This window comes from Zea mays, chromosome 5, assembly GCF_902167145.1.
Source record: "Zea mays cultivar B73 chromosome 5, Zm-B73-REFERENCE-NAM-5.0, whole genome shotgun sequence".
NCBI classification, from domain to species: Eukaryota; Viridiplantae; Streptophyta; class Magnoliopsida; order Poales; family Poaceae; genus Zea; species Zea mays.
In genome coordinates, this window is record NC_050100.1 from 35,376,986 (window position 1) to 35,394,737 (window position 17,752).

Consider the following 17,752-nt stretch of genomic DNA (forward strand, 5'->3'; position numbering starts at 1 on the left):
GTTGAAAAAGACCCGTCCTTAAGTGGACTCCTCAACGGGGACTAGGCCTTCGAGGGCCGAACCTCGGTAAAACAAATCACCCGTGTCCATTGTGTTTATTGCTTGTGATTTGTTTGTTTTCCCTCACTCTAAGTTTTTCCTTGCACTATTCTTTGCTAACCTTATTTGGTGTTGCCTTAAGTTAAATTCTCATTTAGTGAGGCAACACATTGCAAGAAAGAACTCGTGGCATTACTCTTCTTATCTAAGCCCTTGTGATTTATTCTCATAGACTTATTAGTAGTATTGATTTATCAATTCCGCATTATTTGAAAGCAATACTCTTTACAAGCAAGGACTTAGTTTTTATACTCCAATAATTGTATATCTTGTTCTAACCATTAATCAAGGGATCTAGTTGGGGGATAAAGTTTTAATTTTCAGGTTTCGCCTATCCACCCCCCCCCCTCTAGGCGACTTTCAATTGGTATCAGAGCTAGGCACTTCATCTTGAGTCTAACAACTCGAAGTGATGGCTCGTAGAAGATCCCAAAAGAACAAGAAGACTCCTCCATCGAACGCAACTCAAAAGGAGGTAACTCTTGAGATATTACTTTCCGATTGTTCTAATTATGATTCATGGTCTACTAGAGTAATAAATGCTTTTAGAACGGTAGATCCACAATTAGAACAAATTTTAGACAAGAGTATCTTCCCTCCTAGTTATAACAAAAAAATTATCTCCGAGGAGGATCAAAGATGTTTTCGCTTAAACTACCTAGCTTTTGACATCTTAACTAATTCTCTTAGTAAAGAAGATTATCGTGCCTTCATATCAAATTATGACGAATCAATCCATGATGCGCATGATATTTGGACTAGAATCAGAAGCAAATTTGATGAGTCCTATTATGATAGTTCATTTTGTGCTTCTACTTCTTTCGATATTTGTGATACTAACCCTTGCAAGGAAGAAGAAGAAAATGAACGATGGAGACCAAACGATGAATCCACCTCTCCAATAGGTTTGTCTTCCCATTTCGATTCCCACATGTGTTGTGTGGCTAATGAAAATGATAGCGGAAGCACAAATGAGGATGAGGAGGAAGAAAGAAGCTTTGTGCAACTCTACGCTCGCCTAAGCCAAGAAGATAAGGCAGTCATGCTCAAACTTCTAGAAAGAGCGAGAGAACAAGGCGAAGCTCGTCAAAGGCTAGAAAATATTCTCTCCATGAAAATGCAATGCTTTGACGAGTTGACTAAAGAACATGAGGAGCTAAAGTGCTCTCATGTTGATTTGGTCCAAAGGTATGAAACAATTTCAATTGAGCAAGATAATGCTTCACAATGTATCGCTCAATTAGTAAATAGGAATACCTTGCTTAAGGACCAAGTAGAAAAGCTAAAAATTGAAAATCTAGCTTTTCAAGAAAAATATGATATGCTCTTATGTTCTCATAAAAATCTTATGGATGATCATATCATATTAGTTATTAGTCATGAGGTTGTGATAGAAAACTTAAAATCTCAACAACCTCACACCTGCACATGTATTCAAATTGAAACTATATTACCATGTGCTAATGCTTGTTGTCCGTCGACAAGCAAATCTTCTTTTGAGCTAGAACTTGCAGAAACAAATGATGATACATATCAAAAGCTCAAAGAAGAAAACGAGAGGCTAAAGATGAGCTTGACACAACTTAAAGGGAAGTGTATTGCTCAACCTTCTCAAGATAACCGTGACCACATGGTGAAGAAGCTTGAGACGGGAACAACCGTGGCATGCACTACATCCCTTGAAGAAAATGTCAAGGACTTGAGGATTGCCAAGAGGAAGAAACAAAAGATGAAATTCAATACCTCCTCCAAAAGCCTCAACCTCGCCTCCACAAAAGGTAACATCCAAGGTAATAATCAAGCCACACTTCACACTAAGAAAAATAAGAAGTGTAGTGAATGCTTTGAAGAGGGACACTTGATTAGGTCATGTCCCTACATTAAAAATGGCTTGATTATTAACAAGGATGATAGACTTTGTTTTAAATGCTCAAAGAAGGGACACTTAGTTAAATCTTGTCCCTATTTAAAACAAAAAGGCATGATGTTAGAAAAGAAAGTTTTTACTAACCATGTAGCAAGCAACAAACAAGAAAAAAAGAAATCTTCAAAACTTGGAAAACGCCTATGCTACACATGCCGGAAGAAGGGACATCAATGCAAAGATTGTCCCATTGGTAAAAATCCCACTCCTAACTTGTCATTTGATTCATATATAACTAGGCAACCCAAGATTGTAACTTGTGCTAGAAAGGTAACGAGTTTACCAAGCGCTAACACAAAGGACACTTGGGTTCCTAGATCTTTGTTTACTAACCTTAACGGACCCATCAAGCGATGGGTACCAAAATGTGCTTGACAAGCTTTGTAGGAGAAGGAGATGATATGAACCTTTGGGGTGCTTGAGGGAGTTAATTCAATTCTTATCAACTCAAGCTATCAATCTTCAAATGATCTACATATTCAAGATTGACCCAAGGTTACTTCAATTTATTGTATTCAAAACTCATATCATCTCGAGAAGATATTAATGTTGTAGGAAATAAAGAATCATCATGTGCGGAATATCAAAGCCTACAACATGGAGGAAAATCAAAGGATGGTAACATTTATATTCTTAAGTGCAATTATCTTAAATTGTCATGTGTCTTGTGTAGTCACATAGAAATAGAAAGCACTTAAGCATGTATTAAAATTATGACATCATTCTTTGAAGAAATTCCTCTCATATGGTAGATTGTGTATTTATCAATTCTATATTATGACAATCTACATGCTTTAAATTATTGCAAGTTCTCATGGCATGTTTTTACATTAGTTATTCTATTATTGCCATGCTCTAGATATAGAGAGATATTTCATGTTCTTAAAAGAATAAGGTGTCATGTAAGAAATTCAAATACTTAGGACACTTATAAAAGGAAAAATTCTCTCTATAGCTAGAAAAGTGAGACTAATGTTTTTATCTAAGTAATTTAAGTAGTCTCACTTGTAGAGATAAATTTCTCTATGGAAATGCGTAATCCATCATGACAAGTAAAATCATTCCAATAATTTATGTTGTATGTTTTATTGCTTAAATTGGATATGATTCTTCTACATTTATCGCTCTCCATGTTATGAATTAGATTTATTCCCTTAAGTCTCAAGGATTTAACCATGCTTGTTTTATGAGTTAAAACTAGGCATACTTCATGGAATAATCTAGTTCATAATATAAAGTTTCCATGCTTTAGTAATCCACCTTTCATTCTTTATCAAAAATGATTACAAAAAGGGAAACTAGTGCTTGTGTTGCTACTAACATTTCTATTGAGCTTACTTATGAAAATCTACAAGAAAGTAAGTGCAAGTTTAATGCCACAAGCCTCAAAGGGTTGATCTTCACCCTAAGGAAGAAAGGTAAAAGCAAAGGTATGGGAACTCACCTTATTTATCAAGATTTAGTTCCCATCAATAGTTATTCACTCTAAATTATCATATTCTATCTTTGTGAAGAAATAAATTCTTTATTGAATTTAGATTGGCTAAGATATGCATCCAATCTCATTTTCATTAATTCACTTGTCCATTAGAATCTATTTAATGCCTTTGCGATATTTATATATATATGGTATCGTATTGATTTGCTTCCAAGTAATGATTAACTAACGTCAATATGATAAAGTGAAATCTCCAATGATTATTAAAATGCTTAAAAGGTGCTCTCTCATATTTGTCAAATGAAATGCACTAATGTTAAAGATTTTACTTCATGTCTGTGTGACTTGTGGATGATGAATCATGTATGTTAATTATCTAAAATATTCATCTTTCATCATATGCTCCCTTGCGCTATTAACATCTCTCTTAAGTATTTTCAATGAGCTTGAAAGGAAAAAGAGACAACTATAAAGGGAGGACTCTCAAATGAAAAAGGAAGAACATCAAGGACAACAACACCTACTTGAACAATAAGGTCTTCACAACAATCAATGGTGTGGTTGTAAGCATTCTAAACCTCTTTCATTATGAAATTACCAGGCTTAAGTTATTTATTGCAAATCTTATAAGCCTAGATCAAGATGTTTAATGGATCTCCCCTTATGTCTTTTAAAGTGAATGCACTAAATCAATTCTTTCAAATACTTTGTGCATACCTTTAGGGGGAGTCCATTCTTATATTCTTGATTATGTTGAGACTATAGCTTTATCTTAGTAATTTCATATAGTCTCTTGCATGAGAATAGTGTTTCTCATGAAGTTTGCTACTGCACATCAATCCATCTTGTTAAAATAATGTTGCTTTTATCAAGGATTGTTGCTCTCATTACTTAAGTAGCATGCTTATTGATTTCTCCTATATTAAGCTTAATTCCTATATGTTACTCTCTTGATCGCATCCATTGTTTGTTTGATCATAGAATAACATCAAATGACACTTAGTGCCTCATATTCTTTCCAATCGATACCTCTCTTGATATGCACTAAGTTAAAAGGAGAATTCATGATTCATTTATACAATTTGTGATCCACTTAATATATGTTAACCATGACTTAGAAAAGGATCACTAGTTGTAAGAACTCTCTCTTGTGCAAAATATTTCCATATATTGTCTTGAGTACAGGTCTTAGGCAAATTCAATTAGACCAAGGACAATGCACAATGAAGAGAGCATCACTATGTAAAGGTACAAAAGGGTAAAACTATTCAATCTTATTCATTCATGTACCTAAATCTTCCTACATTCCTTGCATATCTTGTTTAAAAGGAAGAGAAAGCATGCTCATACATTTCACCCTGCTTCATACCTAGTATAACTTCTAATAAGTTTCACTCTTGCATCAATGTATCTTTGTTATAACTAGATGAAGTGATTCTATTGTCAAAGAGCTTAAAGCTTGACCTTGTAACGAGGATAAGCTACCTTTGCTTCAAAGGTGGATGGTCCTTAAGTCTCTTTGAAATCCTTAAGGGTAAATGCTTCAAATATGTCATGACAATATTCATAACATGCTTTCATAAGTGCATAAATTGTCATGAGCCTCACACTTATACTATGACACAATGCACTTCTCATACTATATGATGTAGATATTCTCTCATTACTCTAATTATGTGCAATTGGCATTTAAGGCCAAAATATGTATTCCTCTCAAGGCACATATTTAGGGGGAGAAATCTATATTATATAGAACTATGATCATGCTTAATTGACATATCTCTTGATCATATCTCTTTCATTTTGGTACAAATACATATATCCTATTATTCCCGTACCATGACTACGACTAATATGTTTCCAAGTATATTACTATGCTAAGTCGTAGATTGAAAGGGAAATGGAGTCTTCGGCGAAGACAAGGCTTCCACTCAACTCTATTGGTATTATCTACCCTTCGCCATCACTCCATACTATCTCTCCACATTGGTATAATCTTTCACTTATATATTATTTACCAAAGGGGAAGACAACTTATAGAATGGGCTCTAATGTTTCCGTTTTTGGCGATTCATGCCAAAAAGGGGGAGAAATGAGCCCAAAGCAAAAAGACCGCACCACCACCACCAATTTCAAAAACTCAGTGTTGAATTTTTCAATTGGTATCCTATTATGTTCAAAAGGGGGAGTTCAAAAATGATATATCAAAACCCTCTTGAACACTAAGAGGAGGATCTCTTTTAGGAGGAGTTTTGTTTAGCCAAAGGAAAAGCATTTGAAATAGGGGGAGAAAATTTCAAATCTTGAAAATGCTTTGTAAAATCTTATTCATTTACCTTTAACTATTTGCAAAAGAACTTTGAAAAGGATTTACAAAAGAATTTGCAAAAACAAAACATGTGGTGCAAGCGTGGTCCAAAATGTTAAAAACAAAGAATCAATCCATGCATATCTTGTAAGTATTTATATTGGCTCAATTTCAAGCAACCTTTACACTTACATTATGCAAACTAGTTCAATTATGCACTTCTATATTTGCTTTGGTTTGTGTTGGCATCAATCACCAAAAAGGGGGAGATTGAAAGGGAATTAGGCTTACACCTAGTTCCTATATAATTTTGGTGGTTGAATTGCCCAACACAAATCCTTGAACTAACTAGTTTGCCCAAGTGTATAGATCATACAGGTATAAAAGGTCCACAATCAGCCAATAAAAAGACCAAGCTTTGGATTCAACAAAGGAGCAAAGTGGCAACCGAAGGCCCTCTGGTCTGGGCGCACCGGACTGTCCGGTGTACACCGGACAGTGTCCGGTGCACCACCGGACAATGTCCGGTGCACCAGAGGACTCCAACTCGAACTCGCCACCTTCGGGAATTTCTGGAGGCGCTCCGCTATAATTCACCGGACTGTCCGGTGTACACCGGACAGTGTCCGGTGCTCCAAGGAAGCGCGGCCTCCGGAACTCGCCAGCCTCGGGAATCTGATTGAAGCCGCTCCGCTATAATTCACCGGACTGTCCGGTGTGCACCGGACTGTCCGGTGAACCACGGAGCAACGGCTACTTCCGCGCCAACGGCTACCTGCAGGCGCATTCAATGCGCGCCAGTGGCGCGCAATCGTCAGGCGCGCCCTTTCTGGTGCACCGGACAATGAACAGTTCATGTCCGGTGTGCACCGGACATCCTGGCGGGCCCACAAGTCAGAAGCTCCAACGGTCAGATCCAACGGCAGTGTGACGTGGCAGGGGGCACCGGACTGTCCGGTGTGCACCGGACTGTCCGGTGCGCCATCGAACAGACAGCCTCTCCAACGGCTACAAAATTGGATGGTGGCTATAAATACCACCCCAACCGGCCACTTCAAGGAGTGGGAGTCCAAGCAACATTCCAAGTCATCTAGTGACATACTCAAGCCCTCCCAACCACATATATTCATTGATCCATCCTATACACAAGATCTAGACCACTACAACCAACACAAGTGCCACAAAAGAGAGAGCAAGCAATCGAGAGCTACTCAATTGAGTTTAGCCCTAGCGCCTTGTGAGATTCATTGAGAGATAGTGTGTGCTACATCTTTGTGTTCATTTGTGCGTGGAGTATTGACTCCCATCGAACTTCCTCCAAAGTTTTGGAGGCTTGTAAAAGCTAGCAAGAGACACCAAAGAGTGTGGTGGTCCTTGTGGGATCGAGAGTGATCCTTGAGAAGAAGAAGAGCTCGCCGATCCTTGGGTGATCGGTGGAGAGAGGGAAAGGGTTGAAAAAGACCCGTCCTTAAGTGGACTCCTCAACGGGGACTAGGCCTTCGAGGGCCGAACCTCGGTAAAACAAATCACCCGTGTCCATTGTGTTTATTGCTTGTGATTTGTTTGTTTTCCCTCACTCTAAGTTTTTCCTTGCACTATTCTTTGCTAACCTTATTTGGTGTTGCCTTAAGTTAAATTCTCATTTAGTGAGGCAACACATTGCAAGAAAGAACTCGTGGCATTACTCTTCTTATCTAAGCCCTTGTGATTTATTCTCATAGACTTATTAGTAGTATTGATTTATCAATTCCGCATTATTTGAAAGCAATACTCTTTACAAGCAAGGACTTAGTTTTTATACTCCAATAATTGTATATCTTGTTCTAACCATTAATCAAGGGATCTAGTTGGGGGATAAAGTTTTAATTTTCAGGTTTCGCCTATCCACCCCCCCCCCCTCTAGGCGACTTTCAGGAAGGAAGGAGGAAAAAGGTGTAACTCAAGGTGATCTTGAAGTTATCTATGTTTTTGCGCTAAAATTCAATTGATTATATGTTTATCTATGCGAATCGGTAGAGGTGCTGTCCAGAATTTTTGTGGGAGGGCGAACAACAGTAGTTCTAGGGATTTCTGGGAATTTTTCGTGGGCAATTAGTGGGGATCAGTGGGAGAATCATGTAGAGCTTTGTCATACCTTTCCAACGAGTACTTATGCGCTCGATTCGGAGTTATAATTTAGGAGATATCGTTGTTTGAATCCGGTTATGTTGCTGTCCAAAAAAACAGATTTTTCAGGTGGGTGAACAGCAGTAGTATTAGCAGTTTCTGGGAATTTTTCGTGGGTAATTAGTGTTAACCAGTATTATAATCATGTAGGTCTTTGTCTTACCTTTCCAACGAGTACTTATGCGCTCGATTCGGAGTTATAATTTAGGAGATATCGTTGTTTGAATCCGGTTATGTTGCTGTCCAAAAAAACAGATTTTTCAGGTGGGTGAACAGCAGTAGTATTAGCAGTTTCTGGGAATTTTCGTGGGTAATTAGTGTTAACCAGTATTATAATCATGTAGGGCTTTGTCTTATCTTTCCAATGAGTACTTATGCGCTTGATTTGGAATTATATTTTAAAAGATATCGCTGTTTGAATCCGGGTATGTCGCTGTCCAAAAGACAAAAAACAGATTACAGGGTTCATCTTGTGGACTGTTTTGGGCTAATTAGGTGTTGATTTAATTATAAATTGTATACAAAACTTGTGGGGAATTTTATGTAGATGACTCTGGAGTTTTTGTTTGTTACCACTGCTGTCATAATTTTAAAGTTATGAAATTATTAAGCAGCGCCGCTGCAGTTTGGTGGGTGTGGGGAGAGATGTAACCCGCGGCGGGGTTTGAGTTTGTGCGTAGGTACAACGTCGTTTATGAGCCTGATTATGTGGAATTGGTGCACTAAGTTGTGTGTCAAAAAACAGGTGGTGGACTTCCGGATCGTACTTAGGGATTTGCCCGAACTTCCGGTAAAGGCAAGTAAATATAGTGGTGGTTGCTACCGTTTGGTTTGCATCCTATTCCCTGTCATTGAGTATGCATAAGTTTTAATTATGTTAATCATTGAATTCTATGATGAAGTTTATTTGTTTGGAAGTATTAATTCTCCATTGTCTAATATTGTGGATGATCATAATTTGGTTATGATATATGTGGTTGATTCCCATCTTGAATGAAGTTGAAGTATCTTTTTTGAATCACGTTATATGAAGTGTTGTAGGCATGACATGCACATCGCATCATCCATCTTGCATTTTGAAGTTATGTCGTGATCTTATGGTCCGACCGTACCGGTACATTTTTAGCATCGTACGTTGCCCGAGGAGGGGTACGATGCGGCTTCATATCCTTAGAGGTATGAAGGCAGAAGTCATCCTTGCATTTGCAGACATTTGCACTCATGAGGTATATATGAAGTGTGACATTATTATGTTACTATTGTGGTTTCTACCTGCGAGGTGTGGTGACTAGGTGTGTTGTACGTTGTATACGTGTTGCACCGTCGTAATAAGAAAGTTGTGGAATCAAGTGGTGGTAAAACAATGTTCTTATGTGGTTAAACAGTTTGATATTATTTTACTTGCTGAGATGTGTCATCTCACTCTTGCATTATTCAATGCAGGTACTTGATACATGTTGGGAATGAGGGGAGTAGCAGCACGACCACTTTCACTCTCACAATAACGCTGCCCAGGCGCAGCCATGATTTAATTAGAAACTTATTGTCAAAGGAAGTTTGTTTCTTTTAACTAGTCGTGCGCACTAGTTAATCCAGTTCATATCGTATGTTTAACTTATCTTTGCTAGCCGATTAATAATACTTAGTATGCTTTGTCATGATATATGTTTATACACTGTTGCCCCCCTTATTTATGCAATTTTGCAAAGGGGGTGCTGCCAAAATTTTATATATAGATGTCAGAAGTGTTGTTCAGTAGCATTCCGGGGTGTTTGTGGACCCCGGGGTGTTACAACACTGCAGTAGGAGCATGCAAATATTGACATACCTTCTTAACTGGGAATATGATACCAGGTTTAGTCAAAAGTCAAATAATGTATTCCTATATTGTATTTCATATTTTGGTCCTAGCAACATTTTTCAAAAAGAGGTAAATTTTCACTAGTGCATAATGGTGTGCTTGCAGGTTTGCAGTCTGTCATGCCAACAATTTCAAGATCTGTTAAGTATTTAGCTTGTGTCAAAATTATGCTATCATGCATCTTGGTTACTTCTATTCCTAGGAAGTAGTGATGATTTCTCAGATCCTTGAATGATAGCCTTTTATATTGAACTTATTATAATTATATCATCAACATATAATAGAATAAATATAGATATATCATTCTTACGATAATAAAAATAAATAGGTGTTCGTCTCTGATCCTTTGAATCTGAGAGCACAAAGTTTCTTACTCAACTTGGCATACTATGCACGAGGTGCTTGTTTCATTCCATATAGTGTGTTGTCCATCTTACGGTTATAATCAAGACATGGCTGATGTTCAGACCGAGGAGGTTGTCGCATGTACACCTTTTTCTTCTAAATATCCATGGAGGAAAAATATTGTGCATATCTAGTTTACGAAGAGGTTATCTTCTAGATACAACAATAGAAACAACAATTCTGATAGTAGTTGCTTTAATAGCATGCAGGACTAAAAGGTATCCTTATAATCAGTGCTATATATTTATTTAAAGCCCTCAACACCTAGACGAGCTTTGTATCTGACAAGACTTTCATATTGTTTTCTTGGATTTTATATACCCATAATACTATGGTCCTTCTAAGGTAGAAGTAGTTGACAAGTTTTTCCTGCGGTGATAATAATTCAATATCCATAGAATTTCCCCAAATTTTATCATGCATAACTTCTTCTAAATTTTGTCGTTGTTAGAAATGCATACCAAATTGTACTATATATATATATACGATTGTATAATACGAGCCCTGGTCTTCCAATAACTAGAGGAAGCCCTGGCTCAACGGTGTCATCCGGTTCAGCCGAACCAGGTTCGAGTTGCTATAAAAACACCTCACGTCGTCAGGGATTAGGTTTTAGCGGTAGTGGCGGTTTCCTCGGGCGTGCGATCGGCGGTGGCGGTTCCCTCGGTCGTGCGAGCGGCGACAATCCTGGGGGCCAGCGATGGTGCCGCCCTGAGGCGGGCGACCGATGACGGCGCTCCACCAGGAACGAGCGACGACGACGCTCCAAAAACGGGCGGGCAAGCGGTGACAGCGCTCCCGAAGCGGACGAGCGGCAGCGGCGCACCCTAGGCCTGGTGGCAACGGTGGTTGCGCGAGGCGCGGTAGGCTTCGGCAGCGGCGGCGGTGGCCACATGGGACGCGGGTTGCTCCGGCGGTCGCGCGAGACGTAGTCGTCTCTGGCTCTGGCATGGGTGGCTCTGGCATCCTTCGACGACCAACTCCTCCGATCCAGTGGCTTCGGCGCGCGACCATTGATCTAGCGTCCTAGGGGTCGTCCTCCGGCGACGAACTATCTGATCCATGTTTATGGCATTGATGGTTATGTTTTATGCCTTCTACTTACACTATTTATGTATTCCAGCGATGATTTTTACGACGATGAATACGATTTTATGTTGCCATAAAACTGTCCCTAATTCCCGCGGGGCTATTAGTTTAACCAATATTAGGTTTTTATCAATTATGCTACACGGTGTATGTATTTATACGACTTTGTATATGAATTTATGCTCTGCGTGAACCATGTCATCCTATTTTTTGGCATGCGTGCAGTGGAAACCAAAATATCATCCAAATTTTTTGCGCATGTAATGGAAACTCCAACGATATGCTATAATTTTTTGATCTGCATATAAATAGAAACTGCATGGATGTGACTCCCATATTTTTCGAAACTGCCATAAAAATATAATCGTGAATATAATCCACCAGAGATATCAACCTATCACGTTGGCTTGGTATTCACGCTTATAACTGAGGGGTTTATGCTCAAAACTTAAGATTTTTACTCTCGAACCTGGAGATGCGTCCACAAGTGAACCACATACCATATTTTTTACGCAGTGTACAACATTGCATACATACCTACATTGTGTAATATAATTTGTATAAATATATATCATAAATTGGTTCTAACGAGTCTAGTTGCATGACTGTTGGAGCGACTCTATATTTATGGAGGAAATAAAGTATTAAATACGATTTTTTGTTTCCACGCATGCCAATCCATAATACATTTTTTCCATCCTAATTTTGTAAGCATGCATCAGGTAACAGATTTTTACGCATTATACCGAATTGCATAAACATTTATACCGTGTAGCATAATTAGTATCGGTATATATCATAAATTGATCCTGACGAGCCTAGCTACATGGTTGTTCAGCACTTGGTTAGACATCCTAATGATGCTCATGCTTTCGTGAATCTACCATTCGATTGAAAGTTGTCATGGTTTTCGAGTTTCGTTAGTGAAAACTTTTAGTTTGTGGGTCATAATTAGAACTATGGTTATATGAACAATGGTTTGTCTTGGTGTTATGAACTCATGTATCATGGTGGTTGGATGAAATATGGTTACACTGGTGATGAACTATGTATCTTTTATTTGAACATGTATCTTTTATTTGTATGGATGAACTCTAGTTATGTATCATGGTGATATGAACTCATGTATTATGAGATGTTGCACGTTTGCATAAGTGAATTTGTGGTAATAAACTTTGGTCCCAGCATTTGTAGGTTTGCACCAGCGGTTTTGCAGTTTTGTTTGGTTTGCATGAGTTATGTGCAATTTTGCATTCAAATCATGACATTCTGCATTTTCCAACTAAACACGGAACAAAACGACTCCGCTCTGATGTACTCTCCAACCAAAGAAAAAAATAGAACGACTATATTCTTCTTACCAAATATAAAATGAAACGGTTCGATTCTTAGAAATTAGAATAGAATCGTTCTATTCTAATTAGCTCTCTAACTAAATATAAGCTAAGAGAACTTCACATAGCCGACGCAGGCCGGTACCATTGGACCGATGTATCGCGGCGCAGCCCAACCAAAACCAAGCAAACACAACCTAAACCCATGGCCGCCCTTGTTTTCTCCAAACAAACACCACATGCAAAGCCGCTAAAATCCATTTGGAACCGATGACACAGAGAAACGGACATCCCCTCTACTAGTTTTCTCTCTCTGCCGCCGTCCGCCGGCCTCGCGCACCCCGTCCCCGCCGGCAATCGATCCCACTTGTCCCAGGTACTGTCACCCCCTTCATCGTTCCGCATCCTCTGTCAGCTCTCACACCACCCTATCCCATTTCCTCGCAGGACGCCTCCGCCGGCCGTCAATCGTGCCCCTCCCCAGAACTCGCACTGCTCTCCGTCAGTTCAGGTGAGGATCTCCCTTAATCCTTCTCCCTCTTCTCCTCCCGCCTCGTCCTCTAGTAACTTCAACTAGCCGATGGGAGCCCACTAGTACGTGCTGCTTGCCCTAGCGGCTGTGATCCTAGTCCGAGCACTGTGATCCGTTCCGATTTCCGATTTCTGCACCCCGTTGTTGACGACTTAGTTAAGGGGAAAGATAGAGAAATAGAGGAGGGTCTATTTCCCCCATCTTTTTTTTATTGTGGATCTGTTTTCGCATCCTATATTTCGTGATTGGCGTGCTACCTGTGTCACTACAGTGGTGACTGTGATGCGGATGATATGTTGACATACCTTCTCTGTTTAAAAAGGGTCGACGCCTAGTTCCATTTCTAGGCTTATGTATTCATGAAATTAGGAAAATTTAGAGATTGGAAAAAATGAATCACGGTCATATTAGTCATGGATGCATGATAACATCAATTTTTTAACGAAATGGGCTAAGTTTTCTTTATTTACTATGGCATTTCTCTGCCCACATAAAAGTATAAACATATAGGCACGTCTAGTTCTAGGCAGAGCACAACTGTTTGCCTAGCTCTTTTTAAAACACTGCCTGCCATCAGTAGTGATGTGCTTCTAATATTGTGAACTGTTGTGTATGTGGCATTGTGCAATGCTTCTGCCATATAAGACTCCACTATGGCATCTCTCTCTCTCAAAATGATGTGAATTCCATGAATTGTCATTTCTCTCTGCCTCTCTCTCTAAAAAATGATGTTGTTTTTATGGATTGCCATTTCTCTCTGTTTGGGTCTTGTTCTATTCTATGCATTCTTGACATCTAATAACCATTTTAAAATAACCCAAGCATGTCTTATAATGTGCACCATCTCTTTCCATTTGTTTTGCAGTTAAAACATGACTGCTCAGACAAAGAAGAGAGGCGCTACAGAAAATGGGGATGGTGTTGGTTTGGGTCTTGCTGCCTTCATTGCAAACAATGAGGATGTGGGTCCCGTAGTCCGGCACGCTTTCGAGTCTGGGAAGCCTGAAGCCCTCTTGCACAGCCTCCAGAACATCGTGAAGAATAAAGAGGTTGAGATCGAAGAGATTTGTAGACTCCACTATGAGGAATTCATCCTTGCTGTTGATGAGCTTCGTGGTGTCCTGGTTGATGCTGATGAGCTTAAGGGCACATTATCTGATGAGAACCTGCGGTTGCAAGAGGTTGCTAGCGCTTTGCTACTGAAGCTTGATGAGCTTTTTGAGATTTATTCTGTAAACAGTAACGTTGGGGAAGCCCTAGCTACGTTGAAGATTTGTCTGCAAGTAACCAACCTCTGCAAGGTATGCAACAGGGACATTACCGAAGCAAAATTACTTTCTGCATTGAAAACATTGGAGTTGATTGAGAAGGACTACCTGCAAAATATTCCACTGAAGCTTCTGAAAAAGGTCATTCATAAACAAGTTCCTATGGTAAAGCTGTACATTGAGAAGAAAGTTTGTAGTGAGTTTAATGAGTGGCTTGTGTATATCAGAAGGACTGCTAAGGATATTGGGCAGGTCGCAATAAACCAGACATCTCTGACTCATAAGAAAGATCAGGGAATTTGTGCCCGACAAAGGGAAGCAGAAGAATCTAGCCTCGTTGGGTTCGACGTGAATGCTTACACCTTGGATGTGGAGCACATGGCTGAGGAAGCAATGCTGGAATTTGATCTTGTGCCAGTGTACAGGGCACACCATATTCACATAGGCCTTGGTCTTGGGGAGAAGTTTCGAGAATATTACTACAATAACAGGCTCATGCAACTCAATTTGGACTTGCAAATTTCTACATCACAACCCTTCGTTGAGTCCTATCAACCTTTCATTGCTCAGGTAGCTGGCTTTTTTATTGTTGAGGACCGTGTCTTTCGAACTGCAGATGGACTTCTATCTGAGAGCCAGGTTGATACTATGCTTGAAACAGCCATTTCTAAACTTACTCTGATCTTAGAGGAACAGTTCTCTCGCATTCATGCTGCCAACCACCTCCTCCTCATAAAAGGTTATGTCAGCCTTTTTGGTGCAACCCTGAAGAAGTATGGGTACCGATCCATGTCGCTGGCTGAAATCCTTGATAAAACTAGGGACAAGTATCTTGAACTTCTTCTTTCTGACTGCCGGAAGCAGCTCAACGAGGCCTTCTCTAGGGACTCATATGAGAGGATGGTTATAAAGAAACAAAATGAATACGACGCAAACATAGCGGCATTCCAACTTGACCCCATTGATGGAGTATCAAATTTGCCATACGTCGCTCCATTTTCCTCCTCTGTTCCCAATGCTTGTCGTATTGTGCGTTCTTTCATCGAGGAGTTGGTCAGCTACTTGTCACTCAGTGGTGGCGTAAACGTCTATGATGTGGTGAAAAGCTACTTGGACAAGTTCTTGATTGAGACGTTGAATGATGGTTTTCTGAAGCTGATACATGGTGGATCCCTGGAATTTCCACAGGTGGTGCAGATCGCAGGAAATATCGCCGTTCTCGAGCAGTCCTGTGACATGTTCCTTTGGCACGCCGCTCGACTTTGTGGTGTCCCTAGGTGCCTCCTCGAGAAGCCCCATTCTGGATTGAGTGCCAGAGCTGTGCTCAAAGCCTCCCAGAATGCGGCATACAACGGATCGGTTACTTTGGTGAATTCCAAGATCGACGAGTTCATGCTGCAGCTGACTAGCATCAACTGGACCCCGGACGAAGCTCCAGAGCACGCCAACGACTACATGAACGAGGTCATCATCTACCTTCACGAGGTGGTGTCTTCCGGGCAGCAGGCCGTGCCAAGGGACGCGCTGTTCAAGGTTGTATCTGGCGCGCTGAGCCACATCTCGGACTCTATGACGACGGTCCTTCTCAGTGACCGGGTGAAAAGGTTCAACGCGAACGCCGTTGCTAGCATCGACGTCGATCTGAGGGCGCTGGAGGGGTTCGCTGACGACACGTACCGCACGGCCGGGTTTCTGGACCTGAGAAAGGGAACCAGTTTCAGAGAGTGTCTAGCCGAAGTAAGGCAGCTCACAAACCTTCTGCTGAGCAGCCAGCCTGAGAGCTTCGCGAACCCTGCAACCAGGGAGCAGAGCTACGGAGCCTTAGACCACAAGAAGGTGGCGATAATTTGTGACAAGTTCAAGGATGCCCCCGACAGCCTGTTCGGGAGCCTCTCAGGCCGGGGCACGGTGCAGAGCGCCCGGAAGAAGTCCCTGGATGTGCTGAAGAGAAGGCTAAAGGATTTTAGCTAGCTGGTGAGCTAGATCATTTAGACAAGCTAGTAGCATAGTACCCCTGTTTTAGTGCCAGTCGTATCCATTTAAAATTTCTTTTCCGTCTTTCTTTATTCCCTCTTTAATCGACTTCCCGTTTCATGCGCCGAAGAGAAGGCTGAAGGATTTTAGCTGGGGTTTGCTGGTGAGCTAGATCGTTAAATAAGCTAGTGCTCTGTTTAGGGAAGAAGACAAGTGGTTCGGTGTGTAAAGCCATTTCAAATTTCTTTCCATCCTTATTTTTACTCCCTTAATTTGCTTCCTACACATCATGGAAGAAGCTGTAGGTTTTGACATCGAGCGCGAAGGCACCTACGACCGAGAACAAGACGGCGACAGCGGCGCTGAGCGACTTCACAGCGCCCGAATTTTTTGTATTTTAGCCTTTAAACAGAAGTAAATTCACGTTTAGACCTAAAAAAATTTTAAATGCAGTTTTGGTCCCTTAGCTCGGCGCCACAGCCTGTGGCGCCGAGGTAACACAGCTCGGCGCCACAGCCTGTGGCGCCGAGCTGTGACGTGGCCGCAACGGCTAGCTGCGTCCAGGGCTGACCTGGCGCTGACGTGGTGGCGGCGCGGCCGCGTAGCTCGGCGCCACAGATTTTGGCGCCGAGCTACGAATTCCTATAAAAACGCCCGCGCGGCTGGCCGAGAGCAGCTCATTTCATCCCATTTCCAAACTTCGTAAAAATTTCCTGGATTTAAAGATTTGAGTTGGTTCACTTCGTAGACCAAGGTATGATTTCGAACTGATTCGTTTTGTATATTAGGTTTTTAGTTTAATAATTTGTATACACCTATTATATTATCATTTCGATTATTAGTTTGTGTAAACTTATTATAAAGCATAATAGGTACAAGTGATAATTATAATCGTTTATTAGATGAAAGACATGTACCGAGAGGCGTTGTGGCAGAAGAGAGGTCGTCCTCGGGAGTTATATCCGGACGTATCTAGTAAGGATGCTCCTGTTCCTCCTGAACTCCCCGTGCCTAACTGTGACTGTGGCAGACTGGCTTGGGTACATCAATCACAACATCCAGACACGGCTGCTCGCTGCTACTACCTTTGTGGCACTTTGGACGTACGTAGCTTATGACTTATCACTTAATTTTGTTCGCATTCATTTTTTTGTAGATATGTAATAGTGCATCTTTCCATTATTTTAGGGACATGAGAGGTGTTTCTTTTTCCAGTGGATCGATGGTCCTGATAAATTTGACCCTCGATATCTTCTTTTCGTTAATTGGTTGAGTGGAAAGACCAGTCATGAGCGTTTTAAGCGTTGGGTACCTCCTCCCCCGAATCCTCCACCAATGACGGATGAGGAGAAGG

The 17,752-nt window shown here is 40.7% G+C and overlaps 1 protein-coding gene across 1 annotated transcript; it reads left to right on the forward strand.

Moving 5' to 3' along the window:
- Nucleotides 1-12,860: 12,860 nt before the first annotated feature.
- LOC100383257 (uncharacterized) lies at nucleotides 12,861-16,643 on the forward strand. The gene is made up of 3 exons (NM_001175918.2): nucleotides 12,861-13,000; nucleotides 13,072-13,135; nucleotides 14,022-16,643. Exon 3 carries the CDS (start codon nucleotides 14,029-14,031, stop codon nucleotides 16,393-16,395), a length of 2,367 nt encoding a protein of 788 aa, NP_001169389.1. The 5' UTR covers nucleotides 12,861-13,000; nucleotides 13,072-13,135; nucleotides 14,022-14,028; the 3' UTR covers nucleotides 16,396-16,643.
- The last annotated feature ends 1,109 nt before the right edge of the window (nucleotides 16,644-17,752 follow it).